The sequence below is a fragment of the Amaranthus tricolor genome, chromosome 9, assembly GCF_026212465.1.
Source record: "Amaranthus tricolor cultivar Red isolate AtriRed21 chromosome 9, ASM2621246v1, whole genome shotgun sequence".
In the NCBI taxonomy this organism is placed as follows: Eukaryota; Viridiplantae; Streptophyta; class Magnoliopsida; order Caryophyllales; family Amaranthaceae; genus Amaranthus; species Amaranthus tricolor.
The window spans coordinates 25335327-25362505 of NC_080055.1; the positions used below are offsets into that span (position 1 = coordinate 25335327).

General features: G+C 35.4%; 3 protein-coding genes across 3 annotated transcripts; 1 reads left to right on the top strand and 2 right to left on the bottom strand.

The window, feature by feature from the left end:
• The first annotated feature begins 591 nt into the window (after positions 1 to 591).
• On the top strand, positions 592 to 8040 carry LOC130824386 (cell division cycle protein 48 homolog). Its single transcript, XM_057689370.1, has 9 exons — positions 592 to 778; positions 866 to 1034; positions 2172 to 2400; positions 3128 to 3894; positions 3985 to 4206; positions 4294 to 4365; positions 4444 to 4725; positions 5952 to 6311; positions 7530 to 8040. Exons 1-9 carry the CDS (start codon positions 753 to 755, stop codon positions 7815 to 7817), a joined length of 2415 nt encoding a protein of 804 aa, XP_057545353.1. The 5' UTR covers positions 592 to 752; the 3' UTR covers positions 7818 to 8040.
• A 464-nt stretch (positions 8041 to 8504) lies between these two features.
• Positions 8505 to 14075, bottom strand: LOC130824387 (glutamate decarboxylase-like). Its single transcript, XM_057689371.1, has 6 exons — positions 13872 to 14075; positions 12744 to 12948; positions 12466 to 12666; positions 11181 to 11649; positions 10247 to 10299; positions 8505 to 9269 (listed from the first exon to the last, which is right to left on the bottom strand). Exons 1-6 carry the CDS (start codon positions 13964 to 13966, stop codon positions 8784 to 8786), a joined length of 1509 nt encoding a protein of 502 aa, XP_057545354.1. The 5' UTR covers positions 13967 to 14075; the 3' UTR covers positions 8505 to 8783.
• Positions 14076 to 15948: 1873 nt separating this feature from the next.
• On the bottom strand, positions 15949 to 26418 carry LOC130824388 (protein argonaute 1). The gene is made up of 22 exons (XM_057689372.1): positions 26254 to 26418; positions 24571 to 25283; positions 24271 to 24479; positions 24033 to 24182; positions 23805 to 23938; positions 23586 to 23695; positions 23066 to 23172; positions 22809 to 22947; positions 22594 to 22710; positions 22151 to 22258; positions 20952 to 21023; positions 20261 to 20383; positions 19897 to 20062; positions 19561 to 19820; positions 18783 to 18925; positions 18629 to 18691; positions 18465 to 18528; positions 18240 to 18375; positions 18075 to 18148; positions 17885 to 17979; positions 16523 to 16554; positions 15949 to 16435 (listed from the first exon to the last, which is right to left on the bottom strand). Exons 2-22 carry the CDS (start codon positions 25273 to 25275, stop codon positions 16215 to 16217), a joined length of 3228 nt encoding a protein of 1075 aa, XP_057545355.1. The 5' UTR covers positions 25276 to 25283; positions 26254 to 26418; the 3' UTR covers positions 15949 to 16214.
• Between the last annotated feature and the right edge of the window lie 761 nt (positions 26419 to 27179).

Consider the following 27179-nt stretch of genomic DNA (forward strand, 5'->3'; position numbering starts at 1 on the left):
TATATATATTTGAGGTTATAACATAATATATATGAGGTTATAATAACATATATTTGTAGTTATAACATATTATATTTGAGGTTATAACATAATATATAGTTCGGTATATAATGGTTTGTATTTGAGGGTATACTATTTTTATAACACCAAATATATTATGTTATAACCCCAAATGTATGTTGTTATAACTTCATATATATTATATTATTACTTCAAATATATATTGTTACAACTCTAAATATATTGTGTTATAACTCCAAATATATTATGTTATAACCACAAATATATGTTGTTATAACCGCATATATATTATGTTATAACCTCAAATATATATATATATTGTTATAATTTCAAATATATTATGTTATAATCCAAAATAAAGTATGTTATAAATCTCAAATATATGCTGGTATAACACAAAATATATTATGTGACTTTTCACATTACACTTATACGCGCGCGTCAATTTTTTTTTCAAATTAACATAATGGGCTGAGCTTTTGAGAACCGTAAGATAAGAATTGTTGTTATAGAATATAGAATAAACATGTTAATTTTTATGTGTAGGCTCAACATTCGCGAACTAAATAATTTTTCCTTTTAATTGCACCATATTTGAAACTCAAATCATTCAAAAGAATAAAGATTAGGGTCTTGACTTTGATTGTCATTCAAGAAAGATATCTCACTTCCATTTGTGATCGTCTACTGGTCTTCACCTTTTTCTGTTGCTACGAAAACATCTTTCTGCCATGGCGGATAAGGCGGAATCTTCTGAGTAAGTTTTCTATCTATTTTTGATCTGCTAATCGTTATTTTACCAATTTTTGGTAATTATTAACCAGAATTGTTCCGTTTATAACAGCAAAGGCGGCGCAAAACGAGATTACAGTACTGCGATTTTGGAACGGAAGAAGGCTCCCAATCGATTGGTTGTCGATGAAGCTGTCAATGATGACAATTCAGTTGTTTCTATGCACCCTGACACCATGGAAAAACTCCAGCTTTTCCGTGGTGATACTGTTCTAATTAAGGTATGGGTGTTTAATTTGTTATTTTCAGTTTGTTAGGGTTGTTAGAATTACTGATATTGTTTGTCATATGAGATGATTGATGACGATGCTTGGTTTTTCAGTGAGTTTGGGAATTTATGAGTGTGTTATGCGATCTTGTTGAAATATATGGGATCTTTTTGTCTTTTATTCAAGGGATTTTTTATCAATCGTTAATGGGTGGTAACCTGTCTCTCTTGATCTACTAACTACTAGTGTAAGGATCCTTTGTAGTGTTTAATGGATTGTTTTAGGGAAGCCAAGCACCAATCAATATGAAGGGCCTTGATCGGTTATGATGATATTAGACCTTCAATTTATATGGCGTATTGAATTTACATATACTATCATATATTAGGCATAAGGAAAAAAAGCAAAAATATAAAACTAAATTTAAATAAATGTTGTAATGCATGAACCATAAACCGTTTTTCTCTGTTGAGGAGTAATTGTTGATAAATTGAAGAAACAAAACATTTAAATTTATATAATGCAATATAGTTATTAGAGACGAATTTAGAGTCTTTTCATATTTCAACGAGGATATGAATAATATAATAACCAGAGCTTATAAAAATTGTTTTACGTAGTAATAAGTAATAACTATTAACTAAACTCATTGATAGTGTTAGATTCATGTAGAAATCTTGTACGTATAGCAGAAATCTTGGATAACAGGAACTCTAGTGCTTTCTTATACTTTCATAAAGAAGAGTAAAAGAGACGTGAAAAGGAGGCTGGAGGATTTGAACTATAGTTGCAAAGTTGTAAACAACATGCACCAATCAATAGCTAAACTCTAACTCAAATGCATTTCATTCTGGTTCATAGTTTCATACTTCTTCTGTTGCTACGTGCTATTCTTGTTTTCACGATATCCAATGTAGTTGCACATAACAAAATTTATAAAAGCTGATATTATGAAAATATCCATTGAGACAAATCAAACAAAAATCTTAAGTGAGTATCTTTTTATGAATTAAGAACAAGAAGTGAGAATATTGCTTGATGAAAGTAGTTACTATGTTTTTTTTACATAATTCTAATTTGATTTGTTGTATACAAATGACTTACTGCCTTGGGACTGACAGTTTTTTTAACTTCATGGGATATCTTCAGGGAAAGAAAAGGAAAGACACCATCTGTATTGCCCTTGCCGAAGAGACATGTGAAGAACCTAAGATTAGGATGAACAAAGTGGTCAGGTCTAATTTGAGGGTGCGACTTGGTGATGTGGTTTCCGTTCACCAATGTCCTGATGTCAAATATGGGAAGCGTGTTCATATTCTTCCTATTGATGATACTATTGAAGGTGTCACCGGAAATTTGTTTGATGCTTACCTCAAACGTGAGTTTCTAAAATTTCTGTTTGATTGATCATGTTATATAAAATATTATCATAAAAGCTGTCAAGAATTCCATCCTTTTTTCTGGATTTTAGCTGTGACTCCTTACCTTTTGACAACTTTCTTAAGTCCTGTGCTCTTCAAATATTTCTTCTTTTCCCTGAATTTGCTACATTGTTGTTTTTAGGTTGTTAATTTTGGTTGGTTGTTAGTGGAATAATAAGATAAAAAACTAGTAGATGAAATAAATGGGTGGACGAGAACAATGAAGAGAGAGATTGACTTTGTGAATAAGATTAGGAGAAAGAATGTAAGTTTATGTATAGCATAACAAATGGGACAACTGTGTATAGAAAATGAAGCAAGTTAAGAGGGACAGTTGGAGTAACCTATTATTTTTTCTAAGTGTGTAGTGTGCTAGATTATCACGTAGTTGCAAGTTGTTTGCTGTAGTTTTTAGACTGGGTTGACCTTTTGTCTTTATGATAAACTTGATTTGGCTCTTTCTCTTTGAAGTATTATTGAAGATTATAGTTCTGAATTAAATTGGAAATAACAAAAATATCTAGTGAAAGAAATCATTGAACATTGGGTCCTTGGGATTTCATATTATCAATTCACTTAATTGCTTCACATTGGAATGTGATAATGCACTAAGCATGATTGTCTGTGATTAGATATTTTTTAATTTTTGTGAAGGTTTTAATCTTTTTTCATCGACTTTTACAGCTTATTTTCTTGAAGCCTATCGGCCTGTGAAAAAAGGCGACTTTTTTCTTGTGAGAGGAGGAATGAGAAGTGTTGAATTTAAGGTTATTGAGACCGATCCAGCTGAATATTGTGTGGTTGCCCCTGATACTGAGATTTATTGTGAGGGTGAACCTGTTAAACGAGAGGATGAGAATAGATTAGATGAGGTTGGCTATGATGACGTTGGTGGCGTTAGGAAACAGATGGCTCAGATTAGGGAGCTGGTTGAATTGCCCTTGAGACACCCTCAGTTGTTCAAATCTATTGGTGTCAAGCCACCCAAGGGAATTTTGCTCTATGGACCTCCTGGGTCAGGTAAGACATTGATAGCCCGAGCTGTAGCAAATGAAACTGGTGCATTCTTCTTTTGTATCAATGGGCCAGAAATCATGTCAAAATTGGCTGGGGAAAGTGAAAGCAATCTCAGGAAGGCTTTTGAAGAAGCTGAGAAGAATGCTCCATCTATCATATTTATTGATGAAATAGATTCGATAGCTCCAAAGAGAGAAAAAACCAATGGAGAGGTTGAAAGGCGTATTGTTTCACAGCTCTTGACTCTTATGGATGGGCTTAAATCTCGGGCCCATGTTATTGTTATGGGCGCTACTAACCGTCCCAACAGCATTGACCCTGCATTGAGAAGGTTTGGTCGATTTGACAGAGAAATCGATATTGGTGTTCCAGATGAAATCGGGAGACTTGAAATTATCCGCATTCACACAAAAAATATGAAGCTTTCTGATGATGTATGGAACAACCTTTTATCCCTTGGATATTGATCTTGAGATATTCGCTGATTCAATATATGTTTAATTAGGGGTCCTTCTATTGAACAGGTGGATTTGGAGAGAATTTCCAAGGAGACCCATGGCTATGTTGGTGCTGACCTTGCTGCCTTATGTACAGAAGCTGCACTTCAGTGTATTAGAGAGAAGATGGATGTAATTGATCTTGAAGATGAGACTATTGATGCGGAGATCCTTAATTCTATGGCTGTTACAAATGAACACTTCCAGACTGCTCTTGGGCAGAGCAACCCATCTGCTTTACGTGAAACGGTTGGTTTTGCTATTATTTGATTAGTATTAAGTTCCTGATCTGTTCATTGCTGTTGTCATTGTTTATGAGTGACTTTGGTGTGTCAGGTTGTGGAAGTTCCCAACGTCTCTTGGGATGACATTGGTGGCCTTGAAAATGTCAAAAGGGAGCTTCAAGAGGTACTTCCATTTGCCTCTAATTATTTCATATGTGTTATTGTTTATGGTTGTGTAAATACTTATCTTACTCTTTTGTAGACTGTTCAATATCCTGTTGAGCATCCGGAAAAATTCGAAAAATTTGGGATGTCTCCTTCCAAGGGAGTTCTTTTCTATGGGCCTCCTGGATGTGGAAAGACGCTGTTGGCAAAGGCTATTGCTAATGAGTGTCAGGCTAACTTCATCAGCGTGAAAGGACCAGAGTTGCTAACAATGTGGTTTGGAGAGAGTGAGGCTAATGTTCGAGAGATTTTTGACAAGGCCCGTCAATCAGCACCTTGTGTTCTATTCTTTGACGAGCTTGATTCAATTGCAACTCAGGTGTGCACATATACCCATTTTCTGAACTTGCATTAGTCTTTCTATGCTATTCATTGATGAATTTTGGGCATTTCTAATGTGCCTAGGCTAACAATGACGTACCTTTTGACTTTTGAAGTGTAAGTGGCTTTAGCTTTTTGTATGTATTGTCGCCTTGGAATAAAATAAGGCCGTTACGTACTTACGTTACATAACTCTTTATAACGGATTTCGGAGCTTACTGAACCGCAAAACCCCGTTACGTAACTTGTGATGTGAAATCATGGAGTAACAACCATTATAAGCTATCATTTCAACATATTAGCCATTGTTATCTATTTTTTTAAGGTGTATTAGGTTCTAAAGGTCTTTTATAAGCTTTAATTGAAATATATGCTCTTGAAAATTTAAAATTACTATGTTAAAATCAATTTTTTAAAGTTAACAATTGACATCGTTATATTCGCGAAACAAGTGATAAATTCGCATTTTTTTCAATGATCGTCACTAATTGATTCACTTTTCCCGTTGATCATTACCATATAATTTTCGAAGCTCTAGTCCACAAATAGAGAGGATTAACTGAAAAAATAGAGAATGCCTTTGAGAGAGGGAAACTTTGAAGCACACCGTAACCTTTCTTGAAGACAATTTCTCACTACAAAACATTTAGTGACTTACAGTTGAACGTTGAATGAAGTCTACTTCCATTTGTCCATATATGCTCATCTATGTTCATTTGTGCTACTACTTAAATCCGTTTTTGCATCACTGTATTTGGGGTTTAGGCTTGCAGAGTGTTTGGCTGTCAGTGTTTGAATTGCAACATGCGTGTTGTGTCTGTTAATTCTGAAACTACTTCCTCTGTTTTTGTTTAGTGTGAACCATATTCCCCTCTTTGGACAATTCAAATGAGTGCACTCTTGCTTCTTAAATGGACACTTTTTGGGTGCAATGCACAAGTTTACCTATCTTCACTTAGGGACCTTTCTCTCACATTATCACAGGGGTATTTTAGTATCGGGGTCATAAATGGGTGCACTTAACAAAGGGAAAAAAGGAGATGAAATATATGTAATTATTCTGCGTTTTGAATATAAGTCAGTTTGTTCTTTGGTGTATCTCTCAGACATACCTTTTTTTATATTACCAATGGAAACTGTCATTTATGACCATGAGTTTCGAATCAAGTTTTGTTTCACTCTCAAGCTGATTGTAATTGTGATCTTTGTCTGTGTCTTACGCAGAGGGGAAGTAGTGTAGGTGATGCAGGTGGTGCCGCTGACAGAGTTTTGAACCAGCTTTTGACTGAAATGGACGGCATGTCTGCCAAGAAGACTGTTTTTATCATTGGAGCCACTAATAGACCGGATATTATTGACCCTGCTCTTCTAAGACCAGGTCGCCTTGATCAACTTATTTACATTCCTCTTCCAGATGAGGAGTCCCGGTATTCCATATTTAAGGCTGCCTTGAGGAAGTCACCTATTGCCAAAGATGTTGATCTTAGAGCACTTGCCAAGTATACCCAGGGATTTAGTGGCGCAGATATCACTGAAATATGTCAGCGTGCCTGCAAATATGCCATTAGAGAAAACATTGAGAAGGCAAGTATCTCTCTTTAAGATAAAATGTATTTTAATATTACGTCTGCTGTGTTCTTGCTGATTAAGCAGCAAAATATCTTTTGTTCTAAACCCTTTTGCTTTTGATGTCTGAACAGAAAGTATCTTTGCTGATCCAGATTTATACTTACTGTTAAAAATGATTTTTATTGATTGAAACTGATTTTCACCATCGAATTGGATCCACTGGAAGGTTTTCTTAGTTTAAGAGAACAGGGTCTTAAGACTCTAATTGGATCCACTGGAAGGGTTTCTTAGTTTAAGAGAACAGGGTCTTAAGACTCTGTGCTTTTGATTGTGTTAGTACTTCTAACTTTTATGCCGAGCAAGTACTCTCTCATTGTCTGCGCCATCTCCCAACGACAGTTGCTGCTCTAAGATTACTATGCTTGGGGTGGACCTTTTGCATGTTTCTTTCAGCTATAGCAAATTAAGTATAGGGTGAGTGGGTCTTTCTTGTCCCTCCCCCCATTTCTCCACAGTCTAAATCCACTGCTTTTGTCACCCAATAAAATAACTGCTGCATAACGACAGCTACCATCACCTCTACTCAAATGCCACCGTCAACAAAACCCACACACCATTACACGAACCACAACCTTCCTCAGCCCCACCACCTTTACCATTGAACATGTCCACCTCATTGTGTTCAACCTTCCTTGTTCTGACACTACCACCGTGACCTGCAGGCTTCCTAGACCCTACCACCTTTACTAGCACCATCTTCATACTTCCACAATCACCACAGTTGACATTATGAAAATCTCAAATTGGCTAACATAACATAAGTAAGAAGAAGGAAGTCTTGTGCTCGGAATTAAGTGAATAAATGAAAGTCAAAGTTTGGTTGAGAAAGTTCAGTTATTCTTTGTAGAATGAAGGAAAGAGAGATAAGGGTTTGATCAATGTTATGTGGAAAGAGAATGAACTAGATAGAAATCGGAAATGATGGGAGCGATTAATAGTTGAGGACCAATATTTTATTTCCTTGCGTGTTGTTTCTAATTGGTGAAAACCTTGTCCTAATGTTTGCACAATACAAAATAGATCGGGGGCGGAGGGATTATACAAGAGGAGACGGTTTTTCGTATTAGCAACTTTTTGATTATTTCAAATTGATTAACCAAGTATTTGGTTTTACTATTGTCTATTTGAATAATGAAAAAAAAAATTAACTTTTGAGTCTTCTCTAATTTACAGGATATTGAAAAAGAGAAGAGAAGAAGTGAAAACCCAGAGGCCATGGAGGAGGATGTCGAGGATGATGTTGCTGAAATCAAGGCAGCACATTTCGAAGAATCAATGAAGTTTGCCCGAAGAAGTGTGAGTGATGCTGATATTCGTAAGTATCAGGCATTTGCTCAGACCTTGCAGCAGTCTAGAGGGTTTGGTACCGAGTTTCGTTTCAATACCTCTTCCGGGACTACGGGTACTGATGCTTTTGCTGCTTCTGCTGGTGAAGCCGATGAAGATGACCTCTATAACTAGGTTTTATATGGTTCACGTTTTGTCTGCTTTACCGATGTACTTTTGAGGACTTGTATGATGATGTTTTATCTTTTGCAAGGAGAGTTTTACTTCGTATTTCCGCCCTTGACCCTTAAAAGATTTGATCTTGCTACTAATCTGATGCATCATAGACTTGTTGATATTTAGATGACATATTGCTATTCACTTGTTTTTATTGAGATGACATTGCTTTTCAATTCCTTATTTGATTGGTCTCGTACCCAATGATCGAGTATCTTAGGATAACTGAACAGAACGAATGATGTACCTATCCAATACGAATCTTAACCTGAATCTTAACCTAAATCTAACTATTTTAACGGTTTTTCAGCTTTTTGGTTACACATCATCATTAAAGGTTGGGACTTGCTATATTTCTGGTCAGTTTTTATTAGTTTGAGTGAATGCTTCTTTGTTGATGCGTTAAGAATGATATATTAGCCCATTTTTATAAGAAAATGTTCAATAAAAATGATGAATTCGAAATTTTTAATTTCGTGTTAAAATTATTTTTAAAACCTGTGATCTGTTGGATCGATTTACCTATTAGATTCAAAAGCACTATCCAACAAGCTAAAATAACTCCATCGAAAATGCTTTAACCTAGAACCTGTCAACTCGATCGTTTACCGGTCTAGTTAATGAACACTTGAATTTATGATACCATTAACAGCCTAAAATGAAAAATACACCTCACGATTGCATCATAAACATTTTACAAGCTTGAACACTTTCAAAATACATGATGCCCAATGAACAAGCAATGGACATTTGGGTTTGGGAATACTATGTTGAAAACTTCTAGCATCAGTCACCAAGATACAAATAGCTATCATCAAGAGCGCACACCGACATTTAAACATATTGTACTTTATTGTAGATGTAACGCCGTTTATCGAGTAGAAACAACTCAGTTTCGATTCCCAACTCGCAACATATTAATCTCTAGCAAACTCCGCTTGTTTTATTCCGATCAACGACCCTTTTATACTTGATTATTTCTCTTTGAATTTCCACCATATCTTTCTTGACTACAACCTTGTTTTCTGGTATGTTATCACTATCTAGAGTAACATGTGCGGACTTGGTTGACACTTGGATCGGATGACTATCCATCTCATGTAAAACTTTGTGTATGTCGAAGACTAGTCTCTCTGCTAGGCTCCGACTAAAATCCTCTCTTACCACCACACGCAGCACCGAAATGTGCTCCGCATTGGGTGGCATTGTGTATGCTGGCACAATCCAACCGAAACGCCTTAGACTCTCGGATATGCCAAAAACAGTGTACTTGCTGCTATCTTTTAGAGCGAATGCTACCAGCGGCACCCCAACATCCTTGGAGATCACCTCGAACATCCCCGTCTTCTCTATCCCTTCTTTCAATACCTGGGCATTGTCCCTGCAATTCTCCATGATGTTTTTGTAGCCCTGAAAGTTGAGTACAATTTTCATTAGATTTAACAACTTTGATCTTGAATTTCGAGTAGAAGTAGGGGGAATCTAAGCTCGAGCTTGAGTCGGCCATGGTACAGGTCATTTGAATAAAAACATACTAATTTTGAATTTTGTAACGTACAATAACGACCAATGAATAAAAATGAGGTTGTTTTGTTACACAATGACCTCTGATTTCAAGCATACTGAATCGCAACATCCCATTACGTAACCTGTGATTAAATTATGAAGTAACAACCATTATAAGTTGTCATTGCAACATATTACTCATTATTATCTTTTTTTAAAGTGTATTGTGTTATAAATAAAAGGCCTATTATAAACTTTAATATAAATAGATAGTTCTAGAAAACTTGAATTACTATGATAAGAAAATTTTCAAGATAGCAATTCACGCAGCGATTTCAGTGAAACAACTCGTAACACAACTAGGTGCCGCATCCGCAACAACGCGACCATTACCATAATCGCGATGATACCCAAGATTTTTTTTGTTTTAAAGAGTATTAGCCAAGTTGGTTTTCGACACACATGTATAAGTGACTGTTCGACCCATTCTATACTCGTATCTTGGATTCGCCCCGGATAGAAGCCGAAAAAGTCTTTAGAATCACATCATCTCCACAATGCAATCTTTCACAAGCCACTTATCTAGCCATTCATATTGCAATTTTGGTGAAACAAGTCGTAACACAATTACGTTCACACTCAACGTTAGAAGAAACCGAGTCTCTACAACTCTACGGAGATAACTTTGGTTCTTTAACATTCGAAAACATAAAGTATCTAGCCATTCTTTTCGGTATGGCAATGGGTCACAGCAGCTCGAAAACAAGTACTACAGCATCCTAGACTATAATTTATATGGCTTTCTCATTACTTCTAATAATCATGCTAGTTAGACAGCTTAAATGAACCAGAGGAGAAGATGAAACAGTAGGAATTTTTACCTCGAAACCAAGCCTGATCAACTGATAGTATTGCGCAATGATCTGACTCGAACCTACACGAAAGGAATGCATAAGGCAGATTGAAGTAAAGTCGTTATGCAAGCTACAGGAACTGCAGTATAACATCAAGTGTGGGCGACAGGACGAGAGTCACCGTCACAAATATAAGCCCACATCACATTGTCGAAAATAATTTCGAGGATCTATACTTTACACCTAATGGAGCATATGGGGCTAACCATTTTAAGTTCAGATACATCTTTGTACGGGATACTGGGTTGATGACCATGACCTATACATCTTCGTTGTATAGTATGAGGTTTAGGGCACTTACATTATGTGAAAGTGTTCGTAGTAAAAGCGATAACAAGCGAACTTTCATCACATCATAGAGCAAAGACATGCAAGGAAAAATATCGATCATCAACGATATGTTACATTCACACATTTTTCGATCGAGACACCTCAAGAAGGTGAAATTTGCAGGCCTAAGGCACAAACAGGCTAACATACTTATCCAAGAACACTAGTGCTTCACTCTACATTACGTTACATTACTCCAATGTCATCAGTGGCTCCCATTTGGTTGGGTTTGAGGTCAGATATACGCCACTCTACCCTAGTTAATCAATAATGATAACAAGCTGATAGAGGTGTTCAAAATAGATCTGATGACTCGATATTCATCTAACCTAGTAACCGAATTCGATTTGACCCGACATAAAAATGGATTTACAATTACGTAAAAAACAATATGGACACAAAACCCGATTTTGAACCTACTCAAAACACTTACATCGAAATCAACCCGATGACCCGAATGAACACCTCCCTAACTCTAAACACGCAACTTCAGATAAATAAGAAATGCACATGATTTAATGAGTCACTGCACGAGTGCTTCACAACAAAAAGCAATAGTTTCACATGTTACCTTTAGAGAAGTTGAGTGTGAACGTAGGCTGATCAGAACCGAGATAGTTGATGTGGAAAACAAGATCCTCCGGCAAATCATCTTTGCTCCTCCATATAACCCACCCTATTCCAGCATAAACAAGGCCGTATTTGTGACCGCTCACATTAATACTCTTCACTAAAGGCAACCGAAAATCCCATTCAAGATCAGGGTATATAAAGGGCGCGATAAACCCCCCGCTAGCAGCATCGACATGAATGGGAGTATCCCATCCGGTCTCCTCATTCTTTTTTGTTAGAAGTTGGTTAAGAAGCTTTACATCTTCAAACTCTCCTGTTAAGGTAGACCCAAGAATAGCTGCCACACATATCGTATTCTCATCAACCATATCCACAGCTTTCTCCGGATCCATCACATAGTATCCTTCTTTCAAGTGTACCTCTTTTAGTTCCACCTCAAAGTAGCGAGCAAACTTCTCCCAGCAAACCTACATTAGTTTTCACTTTCTTTAATCATAAATATAGTGCAAAAACAAGGCCGCATTGTTGTATTGCGACAGTACTGTAAAGGTTTTTGAGTTTTTTTAGGGACTGAAATATAGGTTGTATTGATTGCAGAACTGGCCGTGAAATCCGTTTTGCGACCGTTACTATGATCGTGACCGAAACTGTATTTTTGCTTTATGATTATAAAGTTGGCATTAATTTTCACTTTGTTTGATCATAAAGGTGAAGATTTAGGTATGTTTGTCGCGCAAGTAGGCCTCAAGTTGGGTCGGGTTCGGGTAAACGTCATGAATAAGCAAGTCAGAAACTCTTTGACTCAAACCTAACCCGTTTAATCAATTGAGTCGAAAATCCCAACCTTGACCTAATCTACAACAGATTAGATCTACATGAATTCGACCCACTTAACCCATTTATAGATTCTTGTTTTTTGTTGTATGATTTTTAACACTGACTACATCTTATTTTTTAGACATTAATTTAACTTTTCGTTTATGAGTAGTGTAAACAAACAATTCATAGTCGCGGTTATAAGGTTATATCAGCAGCTATTATCAGTTTATAAACATAAAATAATTGCTGATATATGATTTATTGAGTATATTCAGAAAATCTTAAACCGCTACTTTTAAAATCTTAAAACAATTACCTACACTACTAAACACTACTTAAACTGCAACTTTACCGAAAAATTCGAAGAGTGTTTTATCCTCATTAAACTACTAACAAGTACTTGGATTGTTACGCAAAACACACCCTTAGACGAAAGCGCCAATAAAAAAGCTTTAAAAACCGACCTGTACATTTGCTCCCGTGACTATATTAGGTTTGTCACAAGGTTTTCCTTGTGCACGACGCTTTTGCTGCCATTTTCTTTTGAATGCTAAACCAGCCAACATGATTGCCTCCGATGACCCTACAGTGCCTACACCGATTGCAGTTTCTTCTTCTTCAATCGGAGCATTAAAAAGGTGTGCGATTATATTAACACAACGATTCTGCACAGTAAGGAAATCGATCATCAACAACATTCTTATAAACTCGACAAACGAGAATAAGTGGAGAAACAGATAACCTGAAGTTCGGTAGTGACAGGGTACTCGTCCATGTCGACATAATTTTTGTTTATCGAAGCCATTATGAGCTGATCACACTCGGGTTCCATCCAAGTAGTTACAAAAGATGCCAGATTCAGCCTCGGGTTCCCATCTAACATAAGCTCGTCGTTTATAATCTGGTAAGCTGCATCCTTCGGTATTGATTTCTCTGGCATCTTAAACCTTTACAAATTCAAGAGAAACTAACATTTGACATTGATAAATTCGGGATTGTAGTTTGTACATTAGACTCATACAAAAGGAGAGTTGGCTGCACACAAACCCGATGAGGTTCCATCCTAAAACCAATTATTTTTATAAGTAGCCGATCAAGTATATATAATAGTCGATCTTTCTCTTCTTTGTGGGATCACATACGAGTTATTTTCCAACAGACAATACTTACAAGAATCAAAACTAATCCTTTCTATTGTTAGTTCACTCCACACCATTATGTTAAAATCATCAGTACTGCACTACAATACGCTGAAGTAATAACTTCATTGTGGATGTTACATAATTTTAATGACCAATTATAACCTTAAATGGGTTTTACAAGTAATTACTTATAAATTGTAACATTAAAATGATCACTTATTATCTTAAAACTAAACAATTAATGAAATAAGATGTGTAAATGAAACAATTCAACCAAATACTTAAATTGATAGTTGAGGCTCCCAGTACTAAGATATATTCTAGCACGCCTTCTTATACAAAAGTGTTTGGGCTAAAAGCGTGGATGCGATACAGATCCTCCTCGTAGTTAACGAGGAATATTCCACTTTAAATCTGAGGTGATTTGAGATTTAAACACGAGATCTCTTATCATACCGACTTCTAATAATATGTCGAGGAACCAACTCAACCAAAAACTTAAATTCGCAATTGAACCAAAATATATTATATACTCTAACAACATGATTATATCACTCCGTCTCATAGTAATATGATTGCATACAAAACTTTTATAAATATATGATTTTGTTTGACGGTCTAGAACTTGCTGTAAATATTTACAACACAACCAATCTCATTTCCAAATGGACCGTAAAAATAATAATAAAAAATAATAAAAGAAAAAGAAAAAGAAAGAGGAAGCATGCCTGGGAAGAGAAGTACGAACATAACGAGAAGCAAAGGTGGAAGACAAGCTCTTGGTGGTGGCATCTGTGGCGGTACTTGTGCTGCTGATCACCATTTTCACTCTAATTCTTCTATTTTAATCTCTTACTACCTCAAGCCTCAAGGGGTTTCTTTATTTAGAGTGATTCATTCTCTTGCTATACATTATTTCCACCGTTATTAAGAAATAAGTAAAAAATGTTATGATTATTTAAAATTAAATGTATGAATTGTATTTTTTATTTTAAATTACTTGTAATATTAAAATTATTATATTATTTATTTATTATATCTAATTTGTGATTAATTTTTAATCTATAAGTTAAAACATAGTTAATTGAAATCTTATTTGATTCATCTTGATGTAAAGATTATTAAGAATTAAACTAGTGTAATGAATTGTGTGAAAAAGCAAATATTACAAGTAATTAGTACAATGAATTGGGTAAAAAAAATAGTAATTAGTGTCTTGAATTGCGTGAAAAGCAAACATTATAACTAATTTGAAATGAAAAAAATAAAGAGTTGAAATAGACAAATAAGAATAAAAGAAAGCGGAGAAAATTATAATAAAGTAAAAATGAAAAACTAAAAAGAAAGATATAACAATAGACAAAATAGTAATTTTACTATGTGGAACAAAATAATATCACAATTCACACAATTTGATTAATTTGATTGATGATGGATGTTGACACAAAACCAAAATTAGAGAGGATGATCATCCCAAGTCCATTGATTAATAAAAGAAGAGTAACAACTAACAATGACTTCACTACACTACTTAAGTGACACGTGTCCCAACTACTCCTTCTTTTAGGGAACACCTATTCATTTTCATGTCTTCTTTGTCTGTTTCTTTGGCTTCCACAGCTTTTTTTTTTTTTTTTTTTTTTTCTAAAACAATGTGAGCATTGTCTTCTCAAGACAGATAAAATTATAGGTATTTTACTTTATAGTTGTTTCAATCGGGATGAATATATGTGTTAATTTACCAAATAAATGTATGAAAAGTTTTAAAAATTATAGATAATGAGCAGGTAGTGACTACTATATAATCACATGTCTCATCTCATACACATCTGACCCCTAACCACACCATATGAGTTAAAGAATATTATAAGATTATTTATTATATCGAATATATCGAGTAAATGCGAGGTGAGTAAAAAATGAGTACAATCAAGTCCGAACCTACGCGGACCATTTTGTGCCGCCCAACACCAACATCAAGTCCGGACAGTTGAGATTATAAATTTATAGGTGAATGCATTAATTATTGCAATAATCTTATATGATGAGACAACCATAAATAGTCTCAACGGTTTCATATAAATATATAAGAGCTAACAATATCAATGATTCTATATTAAATTTTGTTAATAAAAACGCTAACATTCTATATTACTAATGTTTTCAACAATTTTTTCTTCCTTTTAGAATTTAACGTGATATTTTTATGTTGTGCATTTTGTTGGTGCCTAAGCCCGGATAAGTCCCTTGAAGAACTAGCTGCCTAGAGAGGTGAATATTGATAACAACAAATTTGATGGCACATGGCGTGAGATATAAGTATGCTGGGATGGAGGAGGGGGATATGGGATTTTTTTTATTTTTCAATTATTTTGTACTCTAATATATTTTTAAGATAACTTATTTAATTGATTTTATGTCACTTTGCACATTGGTAGAAAACATTTATTATTTTTGATAATTTTTTCTATTTTTCTCCAAAGCTACATTGGTATTGTGCAACCGCAAAACAACCTTTTGCAAAGTGTTTGTGGTGTATAGGTAATGATTATTAATAGTATTTATGTAAACTTATTTGACCAGCTAAAACTATCTTTTTATCGGCTTTTAAACTAATAAAATAAGTTAACTAATTAAGATATTTCCACATATTATACATCGGAGGCTTAAGAAGAACGTAGGGAAGCCAATGAAAAGTTATATACCAAACACATTTGGCTTTTTGACCAACCGTCAACCGAAACGACATTTTATCAAATACCCTTTTTCTTGGTCAAAAACTCGATAGCAATCCAACAGTGCCAATTAACAACAATACAAAGGTATCTCATAAAAGTACATGAAAATAAGGGCAAATAATACAACCATATTCATTTTACAACACCGAATACTCCCGCAATAAATAGTTCAACCAAGTTAATACTAAATAAATAAAAAAGTGGCACACTTAAGCAACAAGCAGAATACAGAACACACAAATGCTTAACATCACACCAGTGCCAAATACAAGCAACATTCATAACATAATCGAGTCCTTACAGCACAAACCACACACGGAAGACTTGTCAATATCAGCAGTAGAACATGACTTTCTTCACGTTCTCTTTCAGAACCGGCAGAGGACGCACAGCAGCATTAGTAGTAGGTAGCCTTGTACTTCGACCTCCAGCAGCAGCCATCCCTCCACGACCAGCAGCAGCACCACTTGTCATTGAGCCACTATCCGATGTCTCTGGCTCCATATAGAAACGAGCACGAAATGCAGCTAGATGGGCATAATATGCCGGCGGAACTATAAACACATTACAATTAACTTTGACTCTAATGAAAATAAGCAGCAACACACAGAATATGAATTACTATGATACTAAAAACTTACCAACTGAAACAGATCGAGTACACCTTGCATACCTGTCAAATAGAAAACATTAGACCAAATACGGGAAGAAAATCTCTACTGTGGATATAGAGCTGTAGCTTAAAAATATGCAGTAGCAGGCTATGATATGCTCAAGCATCGGCACTGGGAGACCCACAGTACAACCAGTTCTGGGAGAAAAGACTAGCATAGGAAAAAATATTAATTCTCAACGACAATAATAACTACACAATCAGAAAGTAACAACACCAGCACCGTCAATGTGTAACGTCATGTATAATTATTGTGAATCTTGATGTTTCTGTGTTCTAACGAATAATGATATTACCAGTAACCTATTTCCTTCAAATCATTCATAGTCTTCTAAAGACAACCATTGTCTAAATTGAACATACATGACTACCTCAAAATTCTTTTTCTTAAAAACTGGCTAAAAATACTAACGACGATGACGTAATTCATAACAAAAAAGCCAATAAAGGACCAAGAATCATTCTAAAATCAATCATCAACCACCCTATACAGAAAACAATAGTTAATCTGAAAAAGAGAATGTATCCTTCCCTTTTCCTTGACCAACAACTAGGTTTACTTTCTAATTCTCTTAAAGATAATATCCTTGGCCAACTAGGTTTACCTTCTAATTATATCAAAAATAACCATGCTTATGTGATAGATTCTCTTCTCAACCTTTTGAGCAAACACTACTACCTAAGTCCCAACATTAAAAACAGCTTCCTTTCTGATCTTTCCGGCTAAAAGAGGTCCACTAGCAAGGATTGAGAAGAATAATGAAGCAAGCCAAAGAATTAAAAGAAAAGCAATTCAAGTAAAGAAACAGAAGATTAGGGAAACAAAAAGGCCTTCCATAAAGAATCAGGAGGAGCAGAGGGTAAAAAAAAAAAAAAGCAGGAACACAAACTAAAGAGAAAAGAGATAATCTAACTAGCAGCTTTGAAATCTGCTTCTGAGAAAGAGATTACTGATAATCCAAAACTTTCAAATCCAAACATCAACCTCACTTTGCAATACTTCGATAGGTTATTTTTAAAATCCACCTTATGATGGTTTGAAGCACAATATCACACCTGACTGAGATACCTCAACAAAGCCAGGGGCATCCTTGCACCTGGTGACATAATGACACTAAGGACTAGGGAGTCTGCTACACAAATACCTCAAGGAACCAAGCAAGAAGCAATGGGTACGGACAACATGAAATGTACGATAGAAAGTTTTGGATTTGTCCACAAACCAGCTAGTGGAAAGATAAACTACAACTGATCCGGAAAATAAAAACAAAATTGGTGACGAGACAAAGCAAGACAACTATATACAGGTGTAGAAAGCTGAAAAACTTACGTATAACACAGATTATTTGTTAAAGACTGTAACTCATCAGCTGTGAAGTTATTTTCATCCCATAAAACATGGTAATGAGCAGGCCTACTAGTACCCTGTTGTTACAGTGAATCAAAAAACAATCAGATTGGAGATAAAATAAAGGTCAAGAGATAAAATAATGCATACGCAAAAAGAGCATACAAAATACCTGAATGCCAGCATGGCTACACAAGTAAAAGTCAAATTCAGTTGGGTGACAAATCTTAGAATCAACAACTGTACCTGCAAAATTAAAAAAATAAAGTTAATAAAAAAAATTATGAATGAAGAATAAAATTAATTCCAGGGCATAAACAAAATAGTAGATACTAACCGGGTAATATGTTGCCACTCCTATCAACTGAATTTCTGTCATGATGATTATTGGCAAACAATCTTGTATGATGACGCTTTTGAACCACAACAAACGTCACAGGAGGTTGATAATTCGGCTCCAAGGAAGCACATGCCTAAGAAAAGTTAACATGAATCAGGTAAAATGAAAAAAAAATATAATTCACAAACATCAAACGCAACATAAGGGTCAAGGCAATTAAACCTTTCTAATAGCATCAAGTTCATACAGCAACACTTGATAAAATTGACCTTCACTGACACCATCCCTTCGCATAAAAAAGGCTTAGGTAAGAAAGAAAAAAAAATAAAAAACAGAACCAGCAAGGGCGACACCAATAGAAACAGTAGTTGTACACAAGAGAGCACCTGTAGAATATGATACGCAGTGGCTTATGGCCTGTTGACTTACGGAAAGAAATAAGGAGTTCCCTTCATAACAAAGAGTACAAAATAAGTTAACTTCTTGTGAAGAAATCTTGGAACAAGCGTAATTTCAGGAGAGCAAGGCAACAATGATTACTTTATCATTCCACCAGTAACAGGGCCCCTACTGGGATCATTCCAGGTTTTGTACAGATCTTGGATCAACTCCTGGCGATGAGCTTGTGCAGAAACAAGACCAGCATACTTTGTGACCTCAGGCCAATCTTGAGAGGCAACAACCTGAAAGCCACCACACAATCAAAAGAAGAAAAAGAAAAAAAAACTATATAAGTAAAAGTGAAGGTAACAAAAAATTTGTAATCTACTACTAGAATCCAGATCGTACAATTAAAATTAAGGTTTATAGATAAAGAATATACTAAAAATACTAAACATCATCCATCAACATAAAATATATGCCACATAACTTAACATTAAATGCATCATATTTCTTTCATTTTTCATAAACCCCTATGCTAGTAAATGGCTCCTACTTATTATGGAGGGTCTTAGTGATAGCAACAAGGTTGTTTCCAATTGACCCTTGATAGCAATCACATGATGCCTTTAAAGAACATCAAATATATTAATAAGATATTTTGGAATCATTTTCGCTGCAATAACCTTAAAACAGGACTACTTGGTAATGTGGAAAACGTCAGACTACTTTGAGAGATCTTTAGTTAAAGGGGGAAAAATATCATGGGGATTAGACCAATATACATAATGCAAACAAATAATGAAGTCCTTCAAAAGTGATCAAACGATGCTACCTTTCAAAGCTTAAACAAAGTAAAATTTGAATATGAATGTAATTGCATTTGCAGTTGAAGAAAACGGAGGAAGTAGTAATATAGAGAGAAACAGTTACTAACAGCGGCAATGGATGGACTTGAGTCTTCTCCCGGGTGAGGGTGAGTGACATCCGCACCAAATATAATGGTTGGCCTATCACTAACAAGAGGTATGCGCCTTGACAATGCATCGACAAGTACTGTATTCCTTCCACCAACCTTCACATTAATTTTTAAAGCAACATTTGCCAAATATTGCTTACTCATCTTAAACACATGTTTTGTCAAACAGCACTGTGACACAATACCAAGCTCGGTTTCACAAATCCGTTTCAGATCACCTGAAGCAAAAGAATTCTATCAATAATACTGTTAAAAGAAAATGTTAGAATGCACTCCAAAATGAATATCAAGTACCATAGAGAGAGCCATTATTATCGGGGAGAATGACAATAAGCAGGTCTAGCTCTTTGTTCTGTGGCTGCAATTTTGTCATGGCATCATGGTATCGAGTCTTCAAAGCCTTCTCAACTTGATCTGGACGAGCAGTGAGAACTTGTAGCACTGGTTCTGGATTGTAGACCTTGAAAATTCCATATCCATTGTGTTAGTACCAGAAGTACATAAAGCAAAACAAGCTATGAAAAATAAAGTAGAAAAAGAGGATATGGAGAGAAGCCAGGTCAAGAGAATATGACATCAAGTGTATGATATCATGCAAAAATTATAACACTGGCAGAATCATACCACAAAATAAAGGAAATCCAAAACAGAACCGTACCATGCCAGAAATATGACACATTTGGGCAAGCTCAGAGCAAAAACTGCGAGCAACTCCATCTTGCACGTTGCGAGAAAAATTGATGCATATCCAGTTGTTCACCTTTCCACCATTAACCATTTTCTGCAAGGAAAAAAATCATGACACCAAGACATAGGGGCCAGTAGTGCTCTAGCCTCTAATTTACATGTTCTTATAAAATTATCTAGTACATTCAATAGGCTAAATGTGCCAGTTTCACATGGCATTGTTGCTACCTGACTTTGACTCGTACATATATAATTGCCAAAGGCACAAATCTATTCCAAACAAAGAAGACGGAAATCTTCCAAAGAAATAAGACGGGAAAAAATATTTCATAAGATACAACAGTCTATTGCTGATGTAAAAAGAATACAACCCTTGCAAACATTCACAGCTAATTCATGACTTAAGAAGAAAAAAGGGTAACTAAGGGTAACTAAAATTTTCTACACCAACAGAACACATGGCTCAGGGCACAGCTAGATTTCATTTGAATTTCAAGACACAAGTAAGCATTTGTTCAAGCAAGACTGACACAATAGAATTTCCGCACCAACAAATATTAGAATGCTCCTACAGACTCCACAAATAACAAACTTTTCAAATATTTCAACAAAAAATTACTTTCATCTTACAGCAAAAAATTGTGGCATGGCCAAAGCATTACCTTATTCATCATATTCCATTGGCCAACTTGTGGCAGACAGTTCTTCTCCCTACCGCTGTCATGGTATTTGAGCTGCAAGAAGAAATATGCATCAATATGAAGTGATAATCAGATAAAAACTTGTAATAACCAGGCAATAATAACGGTCCCCCACTTAAAAGTATACTAATTTGAAAAATAAATGGCCAAACTAATACATATAAGTATGATGCATCTGTAGGGCTATTTAAGAAGATAAACCGCATCTCAGTTTACATTAGGTTCCATATTACAAATACCAATCTTATATGGCTATTTTTCATCAACTCCAACATTTGCAGCAAAAATAGCTGTATTTACACAAGAAAGCAGATAAATAAAATTATATAGTCCTATTGACCTCCATTAACTTTAACCATTTCATATAAAAAAACAAGTAAAAATCAGTATCAAGCGCAATCAGATCAGCTTATTTCAATCAACACCTTTGAAACTTATTAAAAACATTTTATTAACTTTCGAAAAGCATAAAATGGTCCAACGAGGAGATTGAAAATTATAAAGACCAATGTTGCACACTTGCACCTCTTTCAAGAATAGTATTAACAATTTCTATCCTAATACTCAAAAATCGTTGATCTCTCCAGATTCAACTCAAGAACGGAATTATCACAAATTATCATCCTCCACAAATCAACATTCTTGACAATGTCTATTTGTACTCTTGCATGTTATGTGATTGAGATGTGCCCAAGTTAAAAGAGCAAGTTTATATGGATAAGAATGAGGATCTTAGTAGAAGAATGGGAGAAACGGAAATGCAAATGCTTTTATGAAAGAGTGAGCATACATTGAAGGATAGATTCGAAACAAATTTATGTGCAAAGACGGGGTATTAGCGAACTGACAAGGAAAATAGAAAGTTAAAGCTCGAAAAACTAAGAGAGTGATGAAGGCCAAAGATGACTTGAAAGACACGAGTGAAAAAGGATATGAAGGATCTACTTACAAATTGAGATGATAAGAAATCAGAAAAAAATGGAGAAGCATCCATGTGAACGACAATTGAATCTAATATATTGGCTCATATATCCAACACCAATCTTTGAGGTTTAGGGCTATGCCATTGTTGTGAAACATCAATGATCACTAATTATATATGCAAAATGCATGCACAGGCTACAGAAATAGAATCTTAAAAAATAAAGATATATACATACCCAAGGAGCAGGAAGAACACGTGCTTCAACACTAGCAAGCCTCTCATCAATTCTAATGCCAAACTCTTGAGCATAAGGATCAGCATGGTATGCATTGTGATGGACAGTCTACAAATGTAGCAGAAAGAATCAGTGACAGCACAAAAATAAATGCACAATCTTTGGTAAGTAAAAATGTCGCTTAGAAAACATGATAAAAAAATTTTAAGAGTAAATGAAAATTGTCTAGTACTTGGTTACTTGGAAAAATATAGAAAATAGTTGACATGCAAGAGTATCGGTTTAAAGTCAACTAAAGCAAACTAGCCAAAAAATGTACCTCAATATCACAAATAAACAACTCACAGTACGTGGCAAAGCCACAAAACGAAATAAAAGGTAAGCCATAGGCAAGATTTAAATAAGAAGTGTGAATAAAGCAGACATGAGCCTGCCATACAAACCTGGACAATATCGCGCTCTCTTTCCTGAGGACGCTGACAAGTCACCTTCAACAAAGCCGTGATTTGCCTTTCATTCAACCTTTTGGAATATCGTTGTCCCTCAACAATCTTACAAACCTTTAATTCAAAAACAAAAAAATTATTAAAAAAATCAAGCATTAAAAATCGAGCTAAATGTTATTTTTGAAACAGAAACTAAGTTCACAAGTAATAACCTCCATGGGCAAATAATTTGGCCTCTGCTGATTTCCAACCTGTAGGCATGGCCATTGTGTGTGTTGAATCACAAAACCATAGGTCTCATAGAAGTATTCCACTACCGACTTCATTGTCCCCCTTTCATCAACAGGGAAACTGGAAACAAAATGGGGGAGATCGAAATTCAAATTTGAAGAGAAAGAGAAACTAAGACAGCTTTGAAAATTTATCTTCATAAAACCACAAGCAACTAAAACATTCGTCCAAAACTTACGTGAGCTCCCTAGTTGCTTGAGATGTTAGTCCAGATATTCTGTATTTTCTACGCATATTTCCTCGATGTGTAACTTCAACCTTCACCCCTCTCAGAGCCTTCTTGATCTGAGGGGACAAGATAAGATAAATAAGGAAACTAAAGGAGATACATATAAAGAAAGAAAAGGAGAAACTTAATGTCCATGTTGCAAACATCTGTTAGACAAGTACATATCCAGGAAGGAGAAACTTAATGTAAAGACATCCCAAAAATGGTTAAACACAGAATCTAAAAGAACAAAATAAAATCTGAATGTGGATGCAGGCCAGGGATGTGGCGAGAGACAAGAAAAGGGTTGCGTGACAGAGAAAGTGATTTCAATAGCAAAAGTTAAAAGTAAAAGATTTAATATTAGGCAACCTAGAACAAAATGTGGGAAGAAATGTACGGGAAAATGTAAATGCGTCATAGGTAAGAATATAAATACTAGTCATCTACCGCTAAGCTTCAAAGGGAACGAATTAAAAAAAATGATTGCCTTGACTCGGTCGGAATCGGACAATGGCCTAGATGTGACATCCCGGTTCAGCAGCTGGGTCACAAAGTCAATGACAGGCAACGGCTCAATGAAGGCAGTAGAAGACATATCTGCATGTATGATTGCAATATACATTCAGATTGAAAGGAGAAAAAATAAGATTAGATATAATACATTATACCTGTGGACTTGATCAAAGAAAGGAGAATCAACGATTACCTATATTCAAGGATAGACCCATCTGAGTAGGACGGATACTTTGATAGAATCCACGCCAGCTTTCCAAACCATCCCCAAGGGGTTGCCTCCTTCCAAGATCAGGTGAATAAAATGAACGGCCTACCGGCGAGTACCTACAAATTTAAATTGTTAACCAAGTAACTCATAAGTGCAAAATTGAAATAAAAAAAGCCAAAACAAAGAAGAAAAATAGAATAAAAAGCTCACCGAGAAGTTGGCAGTTCACGCAGTACAATGTCAAGAACCTGAAGAGCTTCTTGAGGTGCATCTGCCTGCCTGCCTTGCAAAAACATGCCTAAATGATGCAAATCCACTCGTGCAGCCAGCTTGATTACAACTTTAAATTCCCTTTCTCTCCTGTAAACCGGAATATCATATGTAACAAAACCTACAGAAAAATGAATCATATATCATATATAATAAGAGACATCTTTGCAGTTTGGACCTTGGTGCCCCAGTCCCATCATCCTCATTAACAAGCGTAATCTTAAAATCTTTAATAGTAAATGGAAGAGGCCCTGCAGTGTAGAGACTTTTTCTTCCATCATAAGCAGGAAGCCGCCTTCCAAGATGAGATTCTCTGTACAACCTCACCAATTGCTCCATAACAGCTCGATTCACACCCCGTGATGCAACCTCTGGGGTAATAGAGACCTAAAAAATATTGCCATGAGAAATTGATCATAAAATCATGTCCAAAAATACAGCGGGATACAAAACAAATAGGAGTTTAAGGGTAAATTACATCATATTGGTGCAAATCCTTATCAGGTAATTCAGCAAAGAAGTGATTTGCTTTCACAATACACCTCGTACCGGTACTCCCCTTGCCAGGTCGGAGAGGAAACCTCACTGACTTGCTACTAGCAGGCAGAGGCTGTATAGCCTGAGAAGATGACTCCTGAACAGACAGTTGCTCAAACTGTTGCTGAACCTGCGATGGCCCAGTCTGCACAGGGGACACAGCAGAACTGGCCTCAGCCTGTTCCACTGGCTTACCAGAAGTCATTGCTTGAGGAGGCAGAGCCCCAGGTTGGTATGAACCCTGGGTAGCTTGGTGCAGCTCGGAAACTGATGTGTGGAAGGGTCCGCCAGCGGGTCCGCCACGGCCACCACGGCCACCACCACCACGGCGCTGAGGTGGAGCCCCACCACGTGGATGCTGCTGAGCACCTCTGCCCTGGTACTCAACAGGTCCACCAGATTGTTGTGAGCTCATCCCACCTTGCTGGCTACCACCACGACCTCCATATCCTCCACGACCTCCTTGTCCCTGAGGTACCCAACCTCTTCCACCACCAGCTTGTGGAGGCCCTGTTTGCCCACCACCTCTTCCACCACCTGGGTTTCCACCCGCAGGCCCTGTTTGGCCACCTCCACCTCTTCCACCTTGCTGAGAGTAGGAGCTCTCTCCTCCAGCAGATTGTTCGCTTCTCTTTTTCCTCACCATTTTTCCAACTGCTCCATCAACACAAATAAGGAAACATATAGCATGAAAAAATATAAGTAAACATACAACAATACCCAACAAAATTCATGCAAAATGTAACAAATTATGAATCCTTAACGATTGTATTACACGTTAGATTGATGAACCTCAATAAAAAATGAAAATAAACAAACTTTAAAATATGAAAGTTTCACTAGGACAGTAATACTAAAAGGAATTGTCTGGAATCTAATTGAGTCGGGCAATTTATTCAAACATTTGAGATAGTGTAATATAAGAATAAATAAGCCTATACAAACCCAATCAAACAAAAAAAAAGGTGAGCAAACAAATTCAATTCGTTTCATTATAGCCGACCAACAACACCATCAGCAAAGCAACAATATAGAAAAAGAAAAAAATCACCCGTCCATATGTAGTGACAGGACCGAAATGCCCAATAATTTCATCTAAACCAGAAAAATGAGAGCAATCAGTGGGTTGACCAAAAAAATGAACTTAAACAGTTACATATGACAACATACTACAACAAAAAACTTACTTGCATGACTTTCAAAACATAAAAGCACACTGAGTGAAGCATGAAAACAAAAAATAACACAAACAAAAAAACCATACCAAACCACAACATTCAAACAAACAACAACAAATGAACAAAAAAAGTTCAGTAAAACAAAATAATTCCAGAATCAAACAGAAAAATACCAAAGACCTAAAAAAATAAAACCGGAAACCCTAGAAATGAAACTCAAGACGAAAAGTAGTAATCCAAAAATCAAACAGAACTAAAAAAAAAATTCCTCAAACAAAATTAAAAATGAAAAATGAAGAAAAAAAACAAGGATCTAAGAAAAACAAAGCAAATGCAAAAAAAGTAATAGTTAAAACTGAAAATGTAGACAAAAATGGAAAAAAAAAATAAAAACCTTAGATCCGGCATAAAACTACAAAAATGGAGTAAAAAAAGAGGAGAAATACCAGAATGAAAGATGAAACCCTAATCGGAGAAGAGTAGAATTGCTGTACTCGCCGAAAAATAGAGAGAGAGAGAGAGAGAGAAAAAAAAAAAGGGAATGAAGATGAAAATGAAAGGGAATGGAAAAGGAGAAATGGCAGTCAAAATAATTCCTTACAATGAAAAAATTAAAGAAAGTGGAGATAGTGGATTGTCCATATAAAGCCGAAGTGGGAAGGCCAAAGGGTATCTTTTAACTTTTAACTCTTTCTATGTTTTTACAATTTTATCCTTTGCTTCTTTTTTTTTAATATAAGTTATTTATGAAACTACATCGTCATGAAACGCATTTATATAAACATCTCATTTCTTTAAAACATCATTTCATAAGTGTATGATTATAAATGATTATTTTAAGACTATCAAAGTAATTATTAAATTAATCATTTTAAAATTATAATTGGTAATTTTAAGATTATAAAAAATCACTTTAAAATTACATAGGTGAACACTTTAAGATTTTAAGTGATTACTTAATAATCACTTTAATTAAAACTTTAAAATGATTATTTAACAATCACTTTAATTAAAACTTTAAAAAATTATAAGTGTTTATTTTAAGACTATAAGTGTATATTGGATTGGTATAGTGATTGTCTCAACGTTGAGAGTTGAGAATTTGAGATCATTTTGTTTGAAAATTTGTGAAATTGTGGTTGTAGTTGGGATATTTTGGGAATATCAAACAATATTTCTATTTTTTACGGAGAATATTTCCATTTTTATGCATTTTGAAATTGGACATTGATATTTATTGCCACCTTTTTTATTTTATTGCCATATTTTTTTTAAATTAAAAAATAGCGTTTAACTCTTTTATCTTTTATTATCTCTAATATTTCTCTGGAATTAAATCTATGAATTCAATTTCAACACTGATATTAAAAAT

Excerpts from the sequence above, each read along its gene's own strand:
- LOC130824386 (XM_057689370.1), top strand. The coding sequence starts at position 753 with ATGGCGGATAAGGCGGAATCTTCTGA. Across the intron at positions 3,895-3,984 it reads ATATGAAGCTTTCTGATGAT|GTGGATTTGGAGAGAATTTC; the intron begins GTATGGAACAAC and ends TCTATTGAACAG. Across the intron at positions 4,366-4,443 it reads TCAAAAGGGAGCTTCAAGAG|ACTGTTCAATATCCTGTTGA; the intron begins GTACTTCCATTT and ends ACTCTTTTGTAG.
- LOC130824387 (XM_057689371.1), bottom strand. The coding sequence starts at position 13,966 with ATGGTGATCAGCAGCACAAGTACCGCCACAGATGCCACCACCAAGAGC. Across the intron at positions 12,949-13,871 it reads GTTCGTACTTCTCTTCCCAG|GTTTAAGATGCCAGAGAAAT; the intron begins GCATGCTTCCTC and ends GAATTTGTAAAG. Across the intron at positions 10,300-11,180 it reads CACACTCAACTTCTCTAAAG|GTTCGAGTCAGATCATTGCG; the intron begins GTAACATGTGAA and ends CCTTTCGTGTAG.
- LOC130824388 (XM_057689372.1), bottom strand. The coding sequence starts at position 25,275 with ATGGTGAGGAAAAAGAGAAGCGAACAATCTGCTGGAGGAGAGAGCTCC. Across the intron at positions 18,926-19,560 it reads CAAGTCCATCCATTGCCGCT|GTTGTTGCCTCTCAAGATTG; the intron begins GTTAGTAACTGT and ends GGTGGCTTTCAG. Across the intron at positions 17,980-18,074 it reads GTAGCCATGCTGGCATTCAG|GGTACTAGTAGGCCTGCTCA; the intron begins GTATTTTGTATG and ends CTGTAACAACAG.